This window comes from Lemur catta, chromosome 15 (genome assembly GCF_020740605.2).
Source record: "Lemur catta isolate mLemCat1 chromosome 15, mLemCat1.pri, whole genome shotgun sequence".
NCBI classification, from domain to species: domain Eukaryota; kingdom Metazoa; phylum Chordata; class Mammalia; order Primates; family Lemuridae; genus Lemur; species Lemur catta.
The window spans coordinates 53,701,077-53,717,700 of NC_059142.1; the positions used below are offsets into that span (position 1 = coordinate 53,701,077).

The following is a 16,624-nucleotide window of genomic DNA, read 5'->3' on the forward strand; positions in this document are numbered from 1 at the left end:
GGCCTCCCCTGCTTCTCCCTCCCCGGCACTTAAGGGCACAGATGTCCCCAGCCACCCACCCACCAGCCACTCACACTCTCTGGTCTTCTAAAGGAAGGACCACGGCGAAGAGGTGGGAACTGTGTTTGCATCTGGAGGAAAGGAGACCAGAGTGGGGGGGTGCGGAGCATAGTCCTGGACAGCTGTGGTGAGGGCTGGGCACCAGCTGTCCCTCTGCCCTGTGGGCAGGGGAGGAAGTGGTGGTGTCCCATGGGATCCCGGGCTCGGGGGGCTGTTGAGGTGGGGAGGGGCTGGGGGAGGCCCAGGGAAGAGCGGGGGAATGTTCCTGCCACGTGGGCCCCTTCCCACCTGGTCCCTGTAACCCGGAGCAGCTGCCTCTCATTTGGGCTGTGGTTGCAGGGACTGTGGGGGTGGCAGCCTCCCGGGCACTGTCCCCCGTGCCTCCAAGGGAGCAGGCCCCGGTGGAGAGGGCAGGATGGCTGGGCGGAAACGCCGGGCTGCAGGTGGGAGTCGGGTGGTTGTGTCCTCGTAGGAGCCGGTGGTGTTGCCTGGGGAAAATGCAGGGGGCAGGAGGACTGAGAAAGTGGGTGCGTGTAGACTCCGCCGGGCAGCTGGACCACCAAGTGGCTGGAACTGTGGGCTTTGGTGTCAGACGGATGGATCGTCTGGCCCTGCATCTGACTCTCTGTGTCATCGGGCCCAGTGCTCAGGCACCCCCTGCCTCGGTTTCCCCATCTGTACCAGGGCATAGTAGCAGGGTTATGGCAGAGTAAATGTGACACGGTAAGCCCAGCGCTGTGCCCGTGGTGAAGGCTCCCATGTCAGCTGCAGGTGTCGGGATTCATGTGATGTTGTTCCTGTCCTGGTTCTGATTGGCTGTGGGGTTTGGTCATTGTTACCGGGGCCTGTCCCGCACTGCTGCTGCTGCTGTTGTTGTCTGGGTGTGTGCCTTGGGGGGCGGTGAGTCACTGCAAGAAGGAGATCAAGGCCCCTCATGAACCACGACATTCTATATGGACGTAGCTGGAGGGGGGGCTGCGTGGTTTGCTCGTGGCCCTGGCAAGACAAAAGGGGCTGTGCCCGCCATGCTCCGGCCTGTGTCCCTGTCCCCCAGAACTCATAGCTCTTGGTGTCTCTGCAGGCCACCTAGAATGGGGCTGTCCCTTTTTCCTGTTGAGAGGTGAAAGACGAGAAGTCCCCCGGGGCCTCGCCCCAGCCTCCCAGCCGGCTGCCCTCCTCTGCTGTCGTTAGCAGGAAGCACGCCGCGTGTTCTGCAGCCGTCCACTCACCACCCACATCCTCCTTTCTTTATTTTTCAGCCTTGAAAAGATCTTTTGAGGTCGAGGAGGTTGAGACACCCAACTCCACCCCACCCCGGAGGGTCCAGACGCCGCTGCTCCGGACCACTGTGGCCAGCTCCACCCAGAAATTCCAGGACCTGGGCGTGAAGAACCCTGAGCCGGCGGCCCGCCATGTAGACTCCCTGAGCCAGCGCTCCCCCAAGGCTGCCCTGCGGAGGGTGGAGCTCCCGGGGCCCAAGGCGGCCGAGCCTGTGTCGCGGCGCACGGAGCTGTCCATCGACATCTCGTCCAAGCAGGTGGAGGGCGCCGGGGCCTCCGGGCCATCCCGGTTCGGCCTCAAGAGGGCCGAAGTGCTGGGCCACAAGACCCCGGAGCCGGCCCCTCGCAGGACGGAGATCACCATCGTCAAGCCGCAGGAGTCAGCTCACCGGAGGATGGAGCCCCCCGCCTCCAAGATCCCCGAGGTGCCCGCCGCCCCCGCCGCCGACGCAGTCCCCAAGAGGGTGGAGATCCAGGTGCCCAAGACAGCCGAGGCGCCCACCGCCCCCAGCCCGCCCCAAACCCTGGAGAATTCAGAGCCCACCCCCTTGTCTCAGCTGCAGAGCAGGCTGGAGCCCAGGGCCCAGCCCCCCATGGCCGAGGCCCCACCCCGGAGCCAGGAGGGTGAGTCGCTGAGCAGCAGTCATCTTGGGGAGTCGGCGGGGGTGGGGTGGGGGCGTTGCTTTGCTGTGGAGTCTCGGGAAGATGCTGGGTGTGGGTGGGGGATATGTCCACGGAGACCAAGAAAGACCAGAATACGTGGGGTGGGGTCCGAAGACTCAGGGGAGGGGGCTGTGGCTCTCTCTGTCCACTGGGGACACTCTAAGTTGCCACAAGTGGCACTTGAGTGACACTTTGGAAAGAGTCTGGCTTGCAAGGAGCCCCTATATTGGTCCATGTGGGCCGTGGTGGCATCTCCGCTGTGTGGCCCCGGACAGCGTGGGCCTGCGAGGCTGGGTGGGTGAGGAGCCGTGCAGGAGCTGGGTGGGCTCGTGCGGGGGTACAGGACGGGGTGGGGCGGAGACCCTCGCACAGGCTCACGCATGCTGGTGGCTCCTGCTCAGGGCAAATCGCAGGCTGCCTGGAAGTGCCCGGCAGACGCTAAGGGCCTGGGGACAGGGAGGAAGGGACTTGTGCCCTCGTGAGTCAGGGGGTCTTTCTCCTTCTCATGCTGGCCCTCTGAGCCTGGCCTTCCTCCTCCTCTTCCTCCTCCTTCCCAGGCAGGACATGAAGAACCCCTTAGCCTCTGCAAGCTGAGATTCTCAGGGTCGCTGGGAAGGGGTGTCTGGACCGGGGGCCCCACGATACCCACCCACAGACTCATTTGGGGGTGCTCCTCTGGTGAGGGGAGGGAAGTGAGGGTGTCTGGCTGCGTCCTCGGAGGGCTCACGCCAGAGTTGTCCTCATGTGGAGAGCTTGCAGGGAAGTCGGTGCCAGTCCTTGTGGGACACGGGGCCTGCTCGGGAACGCTGGGGCCGTGGGACACTGTTTGTGGCCTTTCTCAGAAGTGACCCCCCAGCCTTGCTGGGATCCTGGCTCTACGGGGCCACGTTAAGGTACCTGCTGGGTTAGAAGCCCCTCAAAAGCTGGGTCCAGTTCTGGGTGCAGGACTCGGAACTCAGTGTACACATTCAATTAGTGTTCTTTGGGGTGGACAAACAGAACATTCTGGGTTTTTGATTTACCTTTTAAATTGTTATTTCTAATTTTGGTGAAATACGCATACCGTAAGATGGAAAAATGCAATATTTGTCCATTTTGTGTCTGACATTTCCCTCGCAGCTTCCCTCCTTGCTAAGGCTGGCGTCCCTCTGTGTGCGCCGTGTCACGCTCACCGTGCATCCGTCGGTGGACACTTGGGTTTCAGTGTTTCCAATTCTTGTGGGTTTTCCTTTGGACGGGAGCTGTCCCGTGGGCCGTGGACCTGGGCGTGGTGGGCGTGTGCGGGTGGGCGAGACCACGCTCCTCGTGCTGGCACGTGCACCTGGAACCGCCCACCCAGACGCAGGACAGCGGCTGCGGGTGTCCGGGTGTCGGGGCAAAGGCACAGGCAGTTCTCGGAGGCCGTTTCCTCCTCCCCACGGTCTCCTGTTGGTCCAGGACATTTGCTTGTCGTGCCGGATGCCCCTCCCCCCGGGGTGACGTGTTCACACTCAGCTGAGTCACACAGGATGTGGCTGGGGAGACGGCTGTCACTGGCCCTGTCTAGATCTTGGTGACAGCCGGTGCTGGATGCATGAGGAGATGGTCCTGGGCCTGGGGGACAGGTCGAGGGGTCATCCATGTGGGTGCACAAGAACCTCTTCCCCCCACGGCAGATGCTGCTCAGTCCCCGCTCTGTGCCTGGAGGGGGACCCTGGAGAGAGTCCTGTGGGGCCGCCCTCCGAGCTCGCTGAGCGTGGGCAGGACGGGCGGGTGCCCAGCCGCGGGGGAGCGGCACGGCGAGGGCCGAGGGAGCTCCCTGGCCTTTCCACTCACTTGCGAAGGGGGTGGGATTTCACCAGGCCAGGAAGGGGAGAGAAAGGAGCCCCAAGCAGAGTCCGCAGCGTCCAGAGCCCTCGGGAGCCTGGGGGTCTGAGGGCAGGTGGGATTTCTCCGTGGGATACAGTGGAAATGTCAGAGCCGGGCGGCCCAGACCCTGCTGCCCTCAGACAGGCGGGGTCCAGCTCTGCGTGCAGAGGTGGCAGGGCGGCAGTCCCGAGGGCCTGCACGTGGCCGGGTGGGGAAGGGCAGGGACACCTGAGGGCAGGGCCTTCTGGTGGAGGCCCAGGCCTGAGCTCCCACCTGCCCTCCTCTGAGGCTGCACCTGCTTCTCTGCCCTGGCCCCGTCTCAGACCGTCCAGTCCCTGGGCACGGATCCCCTTCTCTCGGCCTCACTCCTGCCCGTCCCTCCTGCAGACCTGGCACGGCTGTCCCCTTCCGCCCTCTGTGGGGCTGGGTTGGGAGCTCCCTGAGCCCCCACGTGCACTGCTCTGATGGCTCTCTGTGGCCTCCCTGTCCCTCAGGCCCCAGGCCCAGCTGGCATTGCAGGGAGAAGGGACTGGGGACGGAGGGAGCTCCGTGCAGTCTGAGCAGATGCCCAGCCCTTTGGCTTCTACCCCAAGGAAAGTGTCTGGGCTCTGGCTTGTCTCCACCCCAGGGCTGTGGGGTGCTTGGGCGCCTTGGGTGCGGTGGGGCTGCGGGACCCAGGACTGCGCCTGCAGGGCAGCCGGCTCAGCCTCCCCCGGGGAGTCGCCCCCCTCGGGCTGCACAGCGACACCGGCCAAGTCTCCCCGAGGCTGCCTTATAAGGCGGGCACGCCCGCTCCCTGCAGCGCCTGGGCCCTGCCTTCTCAGGGTGCTTCTTGGCCGCCGAGTTCTGGGTGTGTTCCGGCTCCACCCCCTGAACCGTCCCTTCACCCCTCTCAGCCTCAGTTTCCTGATCTGTCAATTGAAGGAGGGGTGGGGCCTGCTGGCCTGAGGCAGGTACCACACGGGAGGCCGCGGGGGTGCCAGGGGCCGCTTGTGACTGTGGTGTGAGATCAGGGTGGGGGCAGATGCCGCGAGTTCCCCACTGGAGTTTCCCTCTGACTAAAGAGGTCTAGAAACATTGTTGGCCGGGGGTGGAGTGTGGAGGGAGGTGGAGGTCGGGCCCCAGCCGCTATGCTGGGCCTGAGTCTTGGCGCACTTGCTGTGGCCTGGGTGCCGGGTCTGCGCCAGGCCCCGTGTCCCTGGGACAGAATGGGGAGGAGTCTCAGTACAGACAGCGGGGGCTGCGAGTGCGGTGTGGGGCCGAGTGGGTTAATCAAAGCACAGGGTTCCCTGGGACCACTGCTGGGAGGCAGGGAAGGGGAGGATGGGCAGAGGCGGCTTTGGGGATGGTGAGCTGAGTCAGAGGGTGAGGAGTGGCAGACACTGGATCGCGAGAATGTGCTGGGCCCAACTGGGGAGGACACGGTGGGGCCCAGAGTTCCTGGTGGGGAGAAGTGACCACCACGTGATTTAGGGAGGAAGGGCCCAGGCTCCACAAGGGCTCCATAGACGGCCCCCCACCTCTGCTCCATGTTTACAGGACACCCCACATTCTGTAGGGGCCACTCTTGGCCTGTCCCTGGCTGTGAAGCCCCCGAGGGCGAGATCTGAGGCTCATTCCCAGCACGGGCATAAGGCGGGGGCTTGCTAAACGTTGACGGCCTCACTTGCGTCTGATGAAGAAGCATCTCTCCATGCCTTGAACCCTTAACCTGCAGAATTTCTCCAGAAAGGAAGTTCCTGCTGGGCTGTCTCCCCTGAAGACCCCACTGTTCCCAGTTCCTCCCTCTGTCCTCACCTGCCCCACAGGGCACCCATTTCCCTTCTTACTTTGAGACAGGGTCTCTTTCTCTTCCCCTGTTTAAGAACAAGCACACTCCCCCTTCTGAGCTGTCCCTGGAGCTGTGTGTCCCCGTGCACTGGGGGGGCCGGGGGGGCCGGTGGAGGAGGACTGGCCAGGCCAGGTCTGTCTCCTTCAAGGTGAGGCAGGGTTAGTGGCAGCGAGGACAGGGTCTGGCTCCAGGGCCCAGGAGCAAGGCCCCTCCCCTCGCCAGCCTGCCCAGCTGTCTGCCACGCCCGGGCAGTGGTGAGAGGGACCGAGGCCAGCCAGGGAATGCGCCAGGCTGCTGGGGAGTACCCTAAATAGAGCGGGCAGCTGCGGAGCGGGGGTGGGGGGGCCTGGAGGCGGGGGTCCCTGTCCCCCCCCCCTGCAGCTTTGTGGCCCTGACCACCCAGCCTGGCCCCAGGATGGAGGCCGGCCCCACACACATGGCACTGGGTGAGGCCTGCTCCGGGTGCTTGTCCCAGGAAGCCGGAACAGCTGCTGGGAGAGAGAGGAGCCATGTCTGCACCCGCAGCCGCCCAGGCCCAGGACAGCTGCCGGGAACGAGGGTCTGCACAATGGTGTGGCTGTCCAGGGGGCGTGCCCGGCCAGACAGCTGTGCTCTGTGTGGCATGGACAGAGGGCACATTCAGCTCTGGAAGAGGGAGAGCGCTCAGACTCCCCACCCGGGGTCCTGAAGTGTGGGTAGTCCCTGACCAGACCCGGGATTCCAGCAGGCGGGCCTGGGAGGATGCCACATGGTACACTGACCCGAAGTGTCACCTGCATGTCTGAGAGCTGCAGGGCGGACACTTCCCCGTGCTGGACTCCACTTCCTCTGGGGGCTTTCTGTGGGTGTGATAGGTGACCCCCTACCCAGTCCAGGGGACTCCTGGGGATCCGGTTATAGCTGCAAGAGCAGCCCTTGCCCAGGACTGAGCTTCTCCCAGTTCTCTCCGGACACGGAGAACAGGGAAGGGGTGAAAGTGGGAGTGGCCCAGCATGGTGGCTCATACCTGTAATCCCAACACTTTGGGAGGCTGAGGCGGGAGGATCACTTGAGGCCAGGAGTTTGAGACCAGCCTGGGCAACACAGCAAGACTTCATCTGTGCCAAAAAAAGAGAGAGAGATAAAATTAGCCAGTTGTGGTGGTGGCACCTGTAGTCCCAGCTACTCGGGAGGCTGAGGCAGGAGGTGCTTGAGCCCAGGAGTTTGAGGTTGCCGCTACAATGATGGTGCTGCACTGTAGCCCGGGCAACAGAGTGAGACCCTGCCTCCCCCCCAAAAATAGTAGAGGTGCTCTGGTTAAGGTGGGGGGAGGCATGGAGCTCCCACCCTTGGGCCCCCCTCCTGATGCTACTGGGTGCACCTCTGTGGGGCCCCAGGCTTCTGAGAACGCGTTGTGGAGATCCCCGATCCCATCCAGCGCAGTTCAGAAAGGGGAAGTGACTTGTCCACAGTCACGGCCATGTTTACTGCTCCCGGGTCAAGCTGGGTTCCACTCTGTGGCCTCTGGTGGAAAACCTTGCTCCCCTCTGGCTTGTCCCAGCCTGAAACTTGGAACCAGAAACGTCCCTGGAGATCACCGATTCCATCTCTTTCCTTCCAGAATGTCCCACAGAGGTTACAGTTTAGGAGCAAAGCATGTTAGCGTGGAGCAGCTTCAGAGGCCACGCCCACGTGTGTGGGCGGGGCAAGTGGCCGAGGACTAGCTTTGCCCTCGGAATGCAGGGCTCCCCTTCTGCGCTGCCCCAGGCCTGGTGACGTATCTTCTCCGTCCATTTTCTCATTGCTGGAGTGGCGGTCATTCCCCCTGCACAGCGTCATTAGGATGAAAGTGATAACTCGTGAAGGGGGTGCTGTAGCACCTGGAGACTTTGTTAAACAAGCACATACACGAAAACTGAGCACAACCCCTACTTAGCCAGCGGGCAGGCCCCGTGCAGCATCCCGAGCAGCACCTCGTGTCATTCCCGGCCCCCGGGTCTGAGGCCTTGTCGTGCATGGTGCCTCTCCTGCCTGCAAGCTCGTGTGTAGATGTCCTGCTCCATGTCCCCCGCTCTGCTGTCTTTTCCTTTTCTCATTCTAAAACATAATGCACGGTCATTGTTAGGTGGAAAAAAAACATAAAGATCACATGAAATTTGAAAAGTGAGACCGTCTCTCTGTTCCTCCCCCCTCACCAGGGCTGGCCCGTGTGGACGGCTGGGTGGAGTTTTATATGTGCACATGGTCGATCAGGGCTTGTATAAAAAGTCTGTGTGTAAGTATCACAGACTTTCTGAGAGCGCAAAGCAAGTCAGATTTCTGCAACTAGCTTTTATTGTTCCCATTGAGCACCACTTTGCGTTTGGCACTTGTGGATTTATCGCGTCCCTGTTAAACAGCCGTGTCATCGGCCCCTAAGGCCCTGACAGGCTCCGCTGTGATGAGGCGGCTGCGGTGGACGTCATCATGCGTCCCCCTGTGCACGCGTGACTGCCGGATAGGCCCTTAGCAGTGAATCTCTGCGTCAGCGGAGGTGTGCACTTAAAATTTTGATCTGTGTTCCCAAATTGGCCTCTACAGTGGTGACACCAATTTTTAGTCCTGACACAGGGAAGTCCTATGCCCCTCACCCCAGTCTGAGGACAAACGCTGGCAGATTGATGTTTTACTTTGTGTGTCTTCGTCAAGTGAGAGAGATTATGTTTTCATGTGTTTATAGATGAGGGCCCCATGTTCCCTTTTCACTTGGGTTTTTAACCTATTTCTTATTGACATTTAAAAAAATATTTTTTTTTTTTTTTAGAGATAGGATCTCGCTCTGCCCAGGCTGGAGTGCAGTGACATCATCATCGCTCACCGCAGCCTTGAACCTGGGCTCAAGCCATCCTCCTGCCCCAGCCTCCCGAGGAGCTGGGACTACAGGGGCATGCTACCATATCCCGCTAATTTTATTTTATTTTTTTCATTTTTTAAGAGATTTGGTCTCACTATAGTGTCCATACTGGTCTCGAACTCCTGGGCTCAAGCCATCCTCCTGCCTCAGCCTCCCGAGTCGCTGGGATTATAGGCGTGAGCCACCAAGCCCGGCTCTGAATTTTTTTTGTTTAAGAGTTCTCCATACACCTTTATCATAGCTGGTACAAGTGTTTTGGTTTTTTCCCCCCAGTTGTTGGCTTTTGACTTTATGGTGTGTTCTTCCAAACATCAGCAAACATGCTTCGGTTGTCACGTTTCTTCTATTTCTTTTAGCTTTTGGAATTCACATCCTGCTTAGAGGTCTCTTGAGTTCCAAAATTATAGAAAAGAATTTCACCCATGTTTTCTTCTAGTGCTTCTGTGGTCTCCTTTTTATGTGTTGAAATCGTTAATCCATCGGAATTTATTTTAAAGCCTGTAGGTCGAGATGTATGGCTTTTGCGTGGGTGCCCATGCACCAGGGAGCTTGGCCTGGAGCCTGTGTGGTGTGTGTGCGTGTGCAGTGTGTGTGCGTGTGCGGTGTGTGTGCGTGTGCTATTTTTATCTCTTTTTGGTGTCAGTGTTGTGCTGCCTTAGCAAAAACAGTTTGGACGTGTTTCTCTTTTCCTCTATGTTCTGGCACATTTTAAACAGCAACACAATCGTCTTTTTGTTAAAACTTTTAAAGAATTCACTAGTGTAACCATCTGAGCCTGATACTTTTTCAGGAGTCCAATACTTTAAAAACTTAAAAAAAAATTTTTTCCATGGGTCTATGAGTTTTGGGGTGTTTTTTTCCCTTAAAGTTCATTATTTTTTCCCTAGAAAAGCATCTTTTAGCCCCGTGGTCCCCAACCTTTTTGGCACCAGGGACTGGTTTCATGGAAGACAATTTTTCCATGGACCTGTGTGTGGAGCATGGTTTGGGGATGATTTAAGCGCATTACACTTATTGTGCAGTCAAACCTCTCTGCTAATGATAATCCGTGTTTGCAGCCGCTCCCCAGTGCTAGCATCACTGCCTCAGCTCCAGCTCGGATCATCAGGCATTAGGTTCTCATAAGCAGCAAGAAACCTAGATCCCTCCAGGCGCAGTTTACAGTAGGGCGCGAGCTCCCGTGGGAATCTAATGCCGCTGTTAATCTGATGGGAGGCGGAGCTTATGTGGTGATGCGAGCGATGGGGAGCGGCTGTAGATACGCATGAAGCTTCCCTCGACCGTCCACCCTCTGCTCATCTGCTCTGTGGCCAGGTTCCTAACAGGCCACCGACCAGTACTGGTCCACAGCGGGGGGGCTGGGGACTGAAGTTTTAGCCTGTTTAAAATCCCTCATATTGTTCAGAGGTGGTTGCTTCAGCATGCTTATGGAGAATAGGACACAGGGCATGATCTGCAGGGTTGCCCGGCATGCACTCAGCAGCTGTCCGGGGCCCGGCGTTGTCTGCATTGTTTGCAGAGGACAGTGTGCAAAGATGACCAGACGTGGCCTATGTCCTGGGGTGGTCCGTGTGGAAGCACACGTGTGCAGTGCAGGGAGACACGTGTTCTGAGAGGGAAGAGTCCAGTGGGTCCCTGCACTCCAAGGAGAGAGTCCTTGTCCCCGCTGGTGTAGCCCTGGAGGAGGTGGTGACTGGGGAACTGAGGGGTCAGGCTGGTGAAGGGCCGTTGGGTTTCAGGAATTGTGCAAAGTTGGAGTTGCCCAGAGAGCAGCTTCCAAACTCAGTTTGGGCTTCAGCCTCCAGTAAGAAATGCATTTTATACCACAGGCCAGGACACATGTGTAGGGTGTGTGTGCAAAAATGAAACACAATTTCCATGAAATAATTCCTACCTTTCCATGTGCTGGCTGCTCTCTGGCATTCCTTGTCTCTCTCTTTTTTTTTTTTTTGAGAGGCCGAAGGCTTTTCTTTTTTTAAAAAAGCTTTATCGAGATATAATTCAGCTGCTATATAATACTCCCATTTAAAGTCCATAATTCTGTGGTTTTTAGTGTATTCAGAGAGATGTGCAACCATCGTCACCACAAATGAATTTAGGAAATTTCCATCACCCCAGAAAGAAACCCTGTACCCTTTAGCTGTCACTCCTCTGTCCCCACCCCCCAACTCCTATCCCTAAGCAATGACTACTCTACCTTCTGTCTGTATGGATTTACCTGTTCTGGGCATTTCTTATACATGGAATCACGCACTGCGTGGCCTCTGGATCCGGCTTTTTTCACTTGGCATAACGTCTTCAAGGCTCATTCACGCCGTGGCCTGTGCGGGAGCTCCGCCCCTCTCTGTGGCTGCGTAATACTCCCCGCGACTGACCAGGTCGTGTGTGTCCGTTCACCAGCCGATGGGCGTTTGTGTTGTTGCCGCCGTTTGGCTGTTGTGAGTGTGTTCTTTTTAAGTTAAAATAAATGCTAGCTGGCCCCACGGTGTGGGCCACGTGACGCGGGTGAGGGGGCAGAGGCGGGTGGGTGAGCGGGTGGAAGCCGCGGCTGGTGGGGCCCGGCCCGCAGAGGTGCGTGAGCAGGCCCTGAGCAGATCCACTGGATCACGTGCCAGGAATGTTTGTTTATCCCAGAAATCTAGAGAGCTGCTCTGTGCCAGGCACTGTTCGAGGTGGGGAGGAATTCGGCGGTGATGTATGTCCTCAGCAGGCAGAACTCCTGCCTTGGAGCCCACGTGGGGCTGGGGAGACACAGGGTGGGGCGGCGGGAGGGTGAGGAGAAACGCAGAGCAGGGAGGTCCTGCCGGCCGGGAAGGGGTGGGCAGGACAGCCCTGGGAGGGCAGCGGCGACTGCAAGGCAAGGCCGGTGAGGCCCTCGCTGGGGCACAAAATTGAAGGGGGCGCCCAAAAGCTTGGGCATCAAGACAAATAGTACTTTAATGCAATATTTTTAAAAATCAAAATTACACAAAAAGCCCTCCGTGATGAAAACTATCAGAATTTTAAATAAAGACAGGCCTGAGCCCTGCACGGCCCTGCTAGATTTTGTTCAATGTGGAAGTTTTCATAATTTTGATTTTTTAAAATGTGGCCTTAAAATCTCATTTAACTGGATGCCTGAGGGTATTTTTTGGCAGCCCCTTAAATGTCGTGCCAGGCAGTGCCTCGCTTGCCCCATCCCACGGGAGAGGGTGCAGGTTTGAGGGGCCAGCTAGTTTGGCTTTGGACCAGCCCCTTTGGGGCCCTGCGTCCCCTTGGGGTCGCGCTGCAGTCCCGCCTCTCGTGGGCGCGGAGCTGAGGTCCGGGCCTGCGCCAGCGCTCGGGCCTCCTTGTTTGGCTCTCAGAGCCCACCGGCCCCCAGGTCTGCTTTGATCTGCCCTCTGGGGCCCCATGAAGCCTCCAGATGCTCTGCCAAAGCCACCTGCCCTGAGAGCTCCCCGAGCTGGCGAGAGGGCCCTTTTGGGGTCACTGTCCACGCTGCCGTTTGAGACCCGCGAGCCGGGCTGGACTGCGAGACTGACCGGCGTGTGGGGCGCGTCTGGTCTGACCTGAGGCCCTCATGGGAAGTTGACCATGGAGGCTGCAGCCGGGGGACTGGCAGGGCTGGCCGTCTCGTCCCTTCTTCCCTGTCTCCTGGGGTCCCGGTGGCAGCCCCTCCCTGCTATCTCCCAGTTGCCCATTCTCTGCGCTTCCGGAGCCCAGCCTGGAAGGCGCGGTCACGGCGTCCAGCCCCACTCGCTCTGCTTGTTGCTTCCGCTGATGTTCCTGAGACTCCCCTGCCTCTCCTTACCTCTTGGCCAGACACAGGCAGGAGACCCCGAGGGCCCCCCAGGGACAGGAGGCAGCTGTTTGAACCGAGGGGGCTTGGGCCACGGTGGATTTCCCCTCTGTCCCTCCCCAGGCGGGTCACACCTGCGGACCCAGCTTCCTGTGCTGGCAGAACTTGGGGTGTCAGCTCCCTCCTGTGCACGAGGATGGGAGGCCTGCAGGCAGCAGTTGCCATGGTGACCCCAGAGCAGCACCTGCGTCTGGACTGACCCCTCCGCTTCCCCTGGGGCGGGTCGGTGACTGGCCTGCTGCACGGCCCAGGAGGAAGAAGAGGGGAGTCTGTTCTCCAGTCCAGATTACTCCCAGGACGAGCCCTCCCCCAGGTCAGGTCCCGTTTCAGGCCTTCCCTGGCCGGTGGCTCCCTGCCCGACGCTGACTAATGCTGCTCTGCTGCCTGGTCGAGAGCGCAGATGGTGAGGCGGCAGGTCCCTGTCACACAGGGCTCAGGTTACACACGGTCCAGGCGCATCCCGATGAAGCCAGGCCCCACGCAGCCGCGACTCTCCTGCTGCCCTGGTGTGTTTCGGGGGGCCCTGGCCCTCAAGGCCCCCACCAGGTAACTCCTACAGGCTGGGTGTCGTGGGACTTGAGCACACCCACCCGTTGGGTGCAGAGGGTTTCTGGTGTGGGGTGTGGCTGGGGAGGATGCCCTGGCGAGCAGCCAGCCCTGGGTGGGGGGAGGCGGGCGGACCCTCCCCCAGGTGCCTGGGCCACAGAGGAGCGTCACAGCCCTTCCTTGTTCCTGCTCCAAGGAACCTCGGTCACTCCTGTGTCTCTAGGGAGGGTGACAGGCAGGGTCACGCTGTGGGCAGAGCTGGGATCCAAACGCCGGCTTTGCCACGCCGGTTTACCCAGCCGCTCTGTCAGGGGATGTTCTGATCAGGAAATGAGGGGGCAAGGTCAGCGAGTGGGAAGCCGAGTTCCCCAGTGTTCCTTCTGGCAGGAAGTTTGCCTCTGCCGTGGTTATATGTGCGTGAGCCTTACCATGCATGCGTGTTCTTGGCGGGTCGTTCTTCGTGGCTCTCCATGGGCTGTGTGGAGCTCCCTGCCACCCTGGCCTTGGTGCTGGCCCCCTAGTAGACAGGACATCTGGGCTGTCCCTGCCACCCCTTCCCGTCTTCAACCCTGTGGGACATCTGGCTCCTGGGTGGGTGATTCTGTTTGACTCAGAGGCCTGGGAATATTCAGCCCGAGTGTCAGCAAGAGTCTTCATGGGGCAGGCGGGCGGGGGGGCTGTCCTCCTGGGGAGTGTCTGGAGGCTCCTGGGCGGGTTCCCCTCCCTCCCGCCGCCTGCTCCTCCCTCCCCCAGCTGTCTCCTTCCCTCTCCCCTGCAGCAGCCAGTGTGGGGACCTCCCCTTCCCTCTAGGACTTGGAATTAGATGACTTTTCTGGTCCTTCTAGGTCCATCCAGGTCTTTCTGGCAGCAGTTCATGAAACCTTTGTCCCAGGTGGGTGGAGAAGGCTCAGTCATTGATGGCAGTGAGCATCCCAACCACATTATCGGAAAAGGCCAGCTTCCTCTTCCCCACAGCCAGGTACAATAACAGCTCAGTCATCCCATTTTCCAGGGCGCTGAGAGCTTCAGCCACTAGCCCGAGGCCCCGCTGTTAGGTGTCTGGACTTGAACCCCGGGGAGGCCTGGCTGCTGTGCTGCCCTGGGGCAGGGTGGTCTGCAGCGGTGGGGCGGAGCTCTCTACCACTGCTGACTCCCCAGCACTGGGACACCAGAGTGACAGCATCCTGGAGTGACAGCATGGTCCCTTGGCGGGGCCCCTGCCCTGAAGCTTTGGCCGATGCACGGAGCCCAGGTCCTTACCTGTCCTTATCTTCCTTCTGGGTCTTTCCTCTGCTGGCCGCTGGGAGACAGATGACAGGAAGTCCCAGTTAGGAAGGAGAGACCTTCGTGTTGCCCTCTTCCTCCAGCCCCTCGGGGCCCTGGGTGTTGAAATAAGACACTGGGGTGGGTGGGATCGGATTGGAAGTCTCATTTCTCCCCAGTCACAGCTGCCGCCCCCCAGCCCGTGCCCCCACTGGGTCGTGTTTTTCTTTGCTTTCTCCCCCCCGCCACCCTGCAAGACCAGCTGGAAGAACCAACAGGACATGTTCTGGCGGGGGTAGGGGTGGGCTCTGTGCTTTCTTGGCTGGGAAGGGGATGAATGAAAACTTCTCGGCCTCGTGGGCTCCAGGCTGCTGGGAAGGAGCAGGGAGGCCGGGCTGTTGTGCCACATCCTGCAGACCGGCTGGGTTTGTGCCCTGGCCGGCTCGCCCCAGCTATTGATCTTTGGAGCAGGGAGCGAGCCTCACCCTCTGGGGGGTCGGCCACCGATGCCCTGGCCAAAGGTCTCGCTGAACCCCGTGGAGGTGTTTGTTTTGTGTTATTTTAATATTGAGATGGGGTCTCTCTGTGTCACCCGGGCTGGTCTTTAACTCCTGGGCTCAAGCCATCCTCCCAACTCAGCCCAGCCCCCCCCCCAGTAGCTGGGACTGCAGGTGTGGGCACCGTGCCGGCCCTGTGGAGTTTTATCCCTTTCTGGGTCAGCTCCTTGTGTTCTGGAACAGCATCAGGCTCTGTCCTGCGCCTCTTGGTTCCCTCCTGACATCAGCAGGAGCCTCAGGAGGAGAAGCAGGTGGAGTACTTGTTGTCACCTGGCCTTGGGGCCAGGATGGTGGCAGTGGCCAGCGTGGCTTCCTGGGACGTCAGCCCGTCTGCCCGTCCGACTGCCTTGTTTCTCCATTTCTGGTCTCCGGGCCTCCAGGGTCAGACCGCCAGGGTCCTGGTAGCGGACCAAGGTAGAGGAAGCCCGGGCGAGAGAGGAGGGGTTAGGGGATCCTGGAAAACCATCTTCCCTCACTCCAGGGCCCCTCTTTCCCCAGGGAGCCCTTGGGCAGATGGTCACACTGGACGAGGGGGAGGCTGGCCCTGCAGCAGGCAGGCTCCCGCCCCTGCGCTCCTTGTGCTGGGGGCTCTGCCCTTTCCTCTCTGGTCCTGGTCCTGCCCTCGTGGCTCTGGAAATGTAGCTTCCTGGGTCCTAACCCAGCCTTCTGGAACCAGGGTCTCTGGGATGTGCCCCCACCAAAGGTTTAGTGACCACTGCTGCAAGCCTCCGCTCCCCCGAGCACCAGCCTGCCTCCCCTCCCCCCTTGCCCCGTTGGAATCTTGATCAGGACTGAACCCCAGTGTCAGGGACCAGGTGAGACCTGTGAGCTCTAAGGTGAAGCCTGCATCTCGCCCAGGCTGTGGGTAGGAGGTGAAAACATTCAGTCTCCCCTGCTTGTTTGGAACCCACCAGGGGACCCTCCCGCCACCTCCCCCAGAATGACAGCCTCCGTGCATTGCTTTTGACCATGTGATGGAATTTGTCTATCTCGTCTTGCCCAAGAAACTTTAGACATGTAGCCTCCTACAATGGGGGCCTCTGTTGGGGTGGGAGCAGGGGCTGGCCCTGGTCATCGGCCAGGGACCCCATCTCAGCGCCCAATCCCAGCACCCGCAGCCCAGCGCCTCCCCTCCCCCATCCGCGCTGAGTAATCCTTCCCAACAGCTCTCGCCCCTCGCGCTAGCTCCGCTGCAGGGAAGCTTTTCCAGGGAGCCAGCTGACACATTTGGCCTCCGTTATTGGATTGAACAGGAATGAAAGCAGAGAGTGAGTAAGAAAGTGGTGGGGGCTGGGGGTTACGGAGCAGGGAGGTCAGAGAGAGGGGAGGAAAGATCTGGAAAGTCCAGACATGTGCTTTTCAAGCAGGTGCCAGCTATGAGCTCATCTGGAGGGTGGCCGCGGGCCCTGAGCCCTGCCTGGGCCCGGGACAGAACTTTCTGCCAGGGGACGGGTCGCTGGAAAGGAGACCTGGGAGCCTGCCCTTGGCTCACTGTCTGCTGCTTGGAGGGCTGGGTGGATTTGTTTCCATTTTAGGGACAGCGCGGGGAGGCTGTCATTCCACTCCTCGTGTTTATTAATATTTCATTAATCATAAGTGACCACTTACTGCGCGCTTACATACTCCACGAGCTGGGCTCGAAGCTTATGTGCTTCATGGGATGTATCCGCACAACAGCCTTAGAATACAGTCACTGTTTTTACTGTAGAGAAGGTACTGTGGCCCAGAGAGGCTGAGTAACTGGTCCTAGGCCACACAGCTGGAAGTGACCAACCCTGTTGGCTTTGAACATGGGGCTGCTTGACTCCAGAGGCCATGATTTCTGTGCCACTGTTTCCACCTTGGGTCGGGCTCCTCAGCCCAGTG

At 59.6% G+C, this 16,624-nt stretch overlaps 1 protein-coding gene across 4 annotated transcripts in view; it reads left to right on the forward strand.

The window, feature by feature from the left end:
* SEPTIN9 (septin 9) overlaps nucleotides 1-16,624 on the forward strand; it is a 156,409-nt gene that overhangs the window by 82,579 nt on the left and 57,206 nt on the right. For all 4 annotated transcript variants that reach the window (XM_045569538.1, XM_045569542.1, XM_045569540.1 and 1 more), the window contains one exon: nucleotides 1,320-1,964. In XM_045569538.1, coding sequence (XP_045425494.1) covers nucleotides 1,320-1,964 — 645 coding nt within the window. The remainder of the gene's footprint in view (nucleotides 1-1,319; nucleotides 1,965-16,624) is intronic.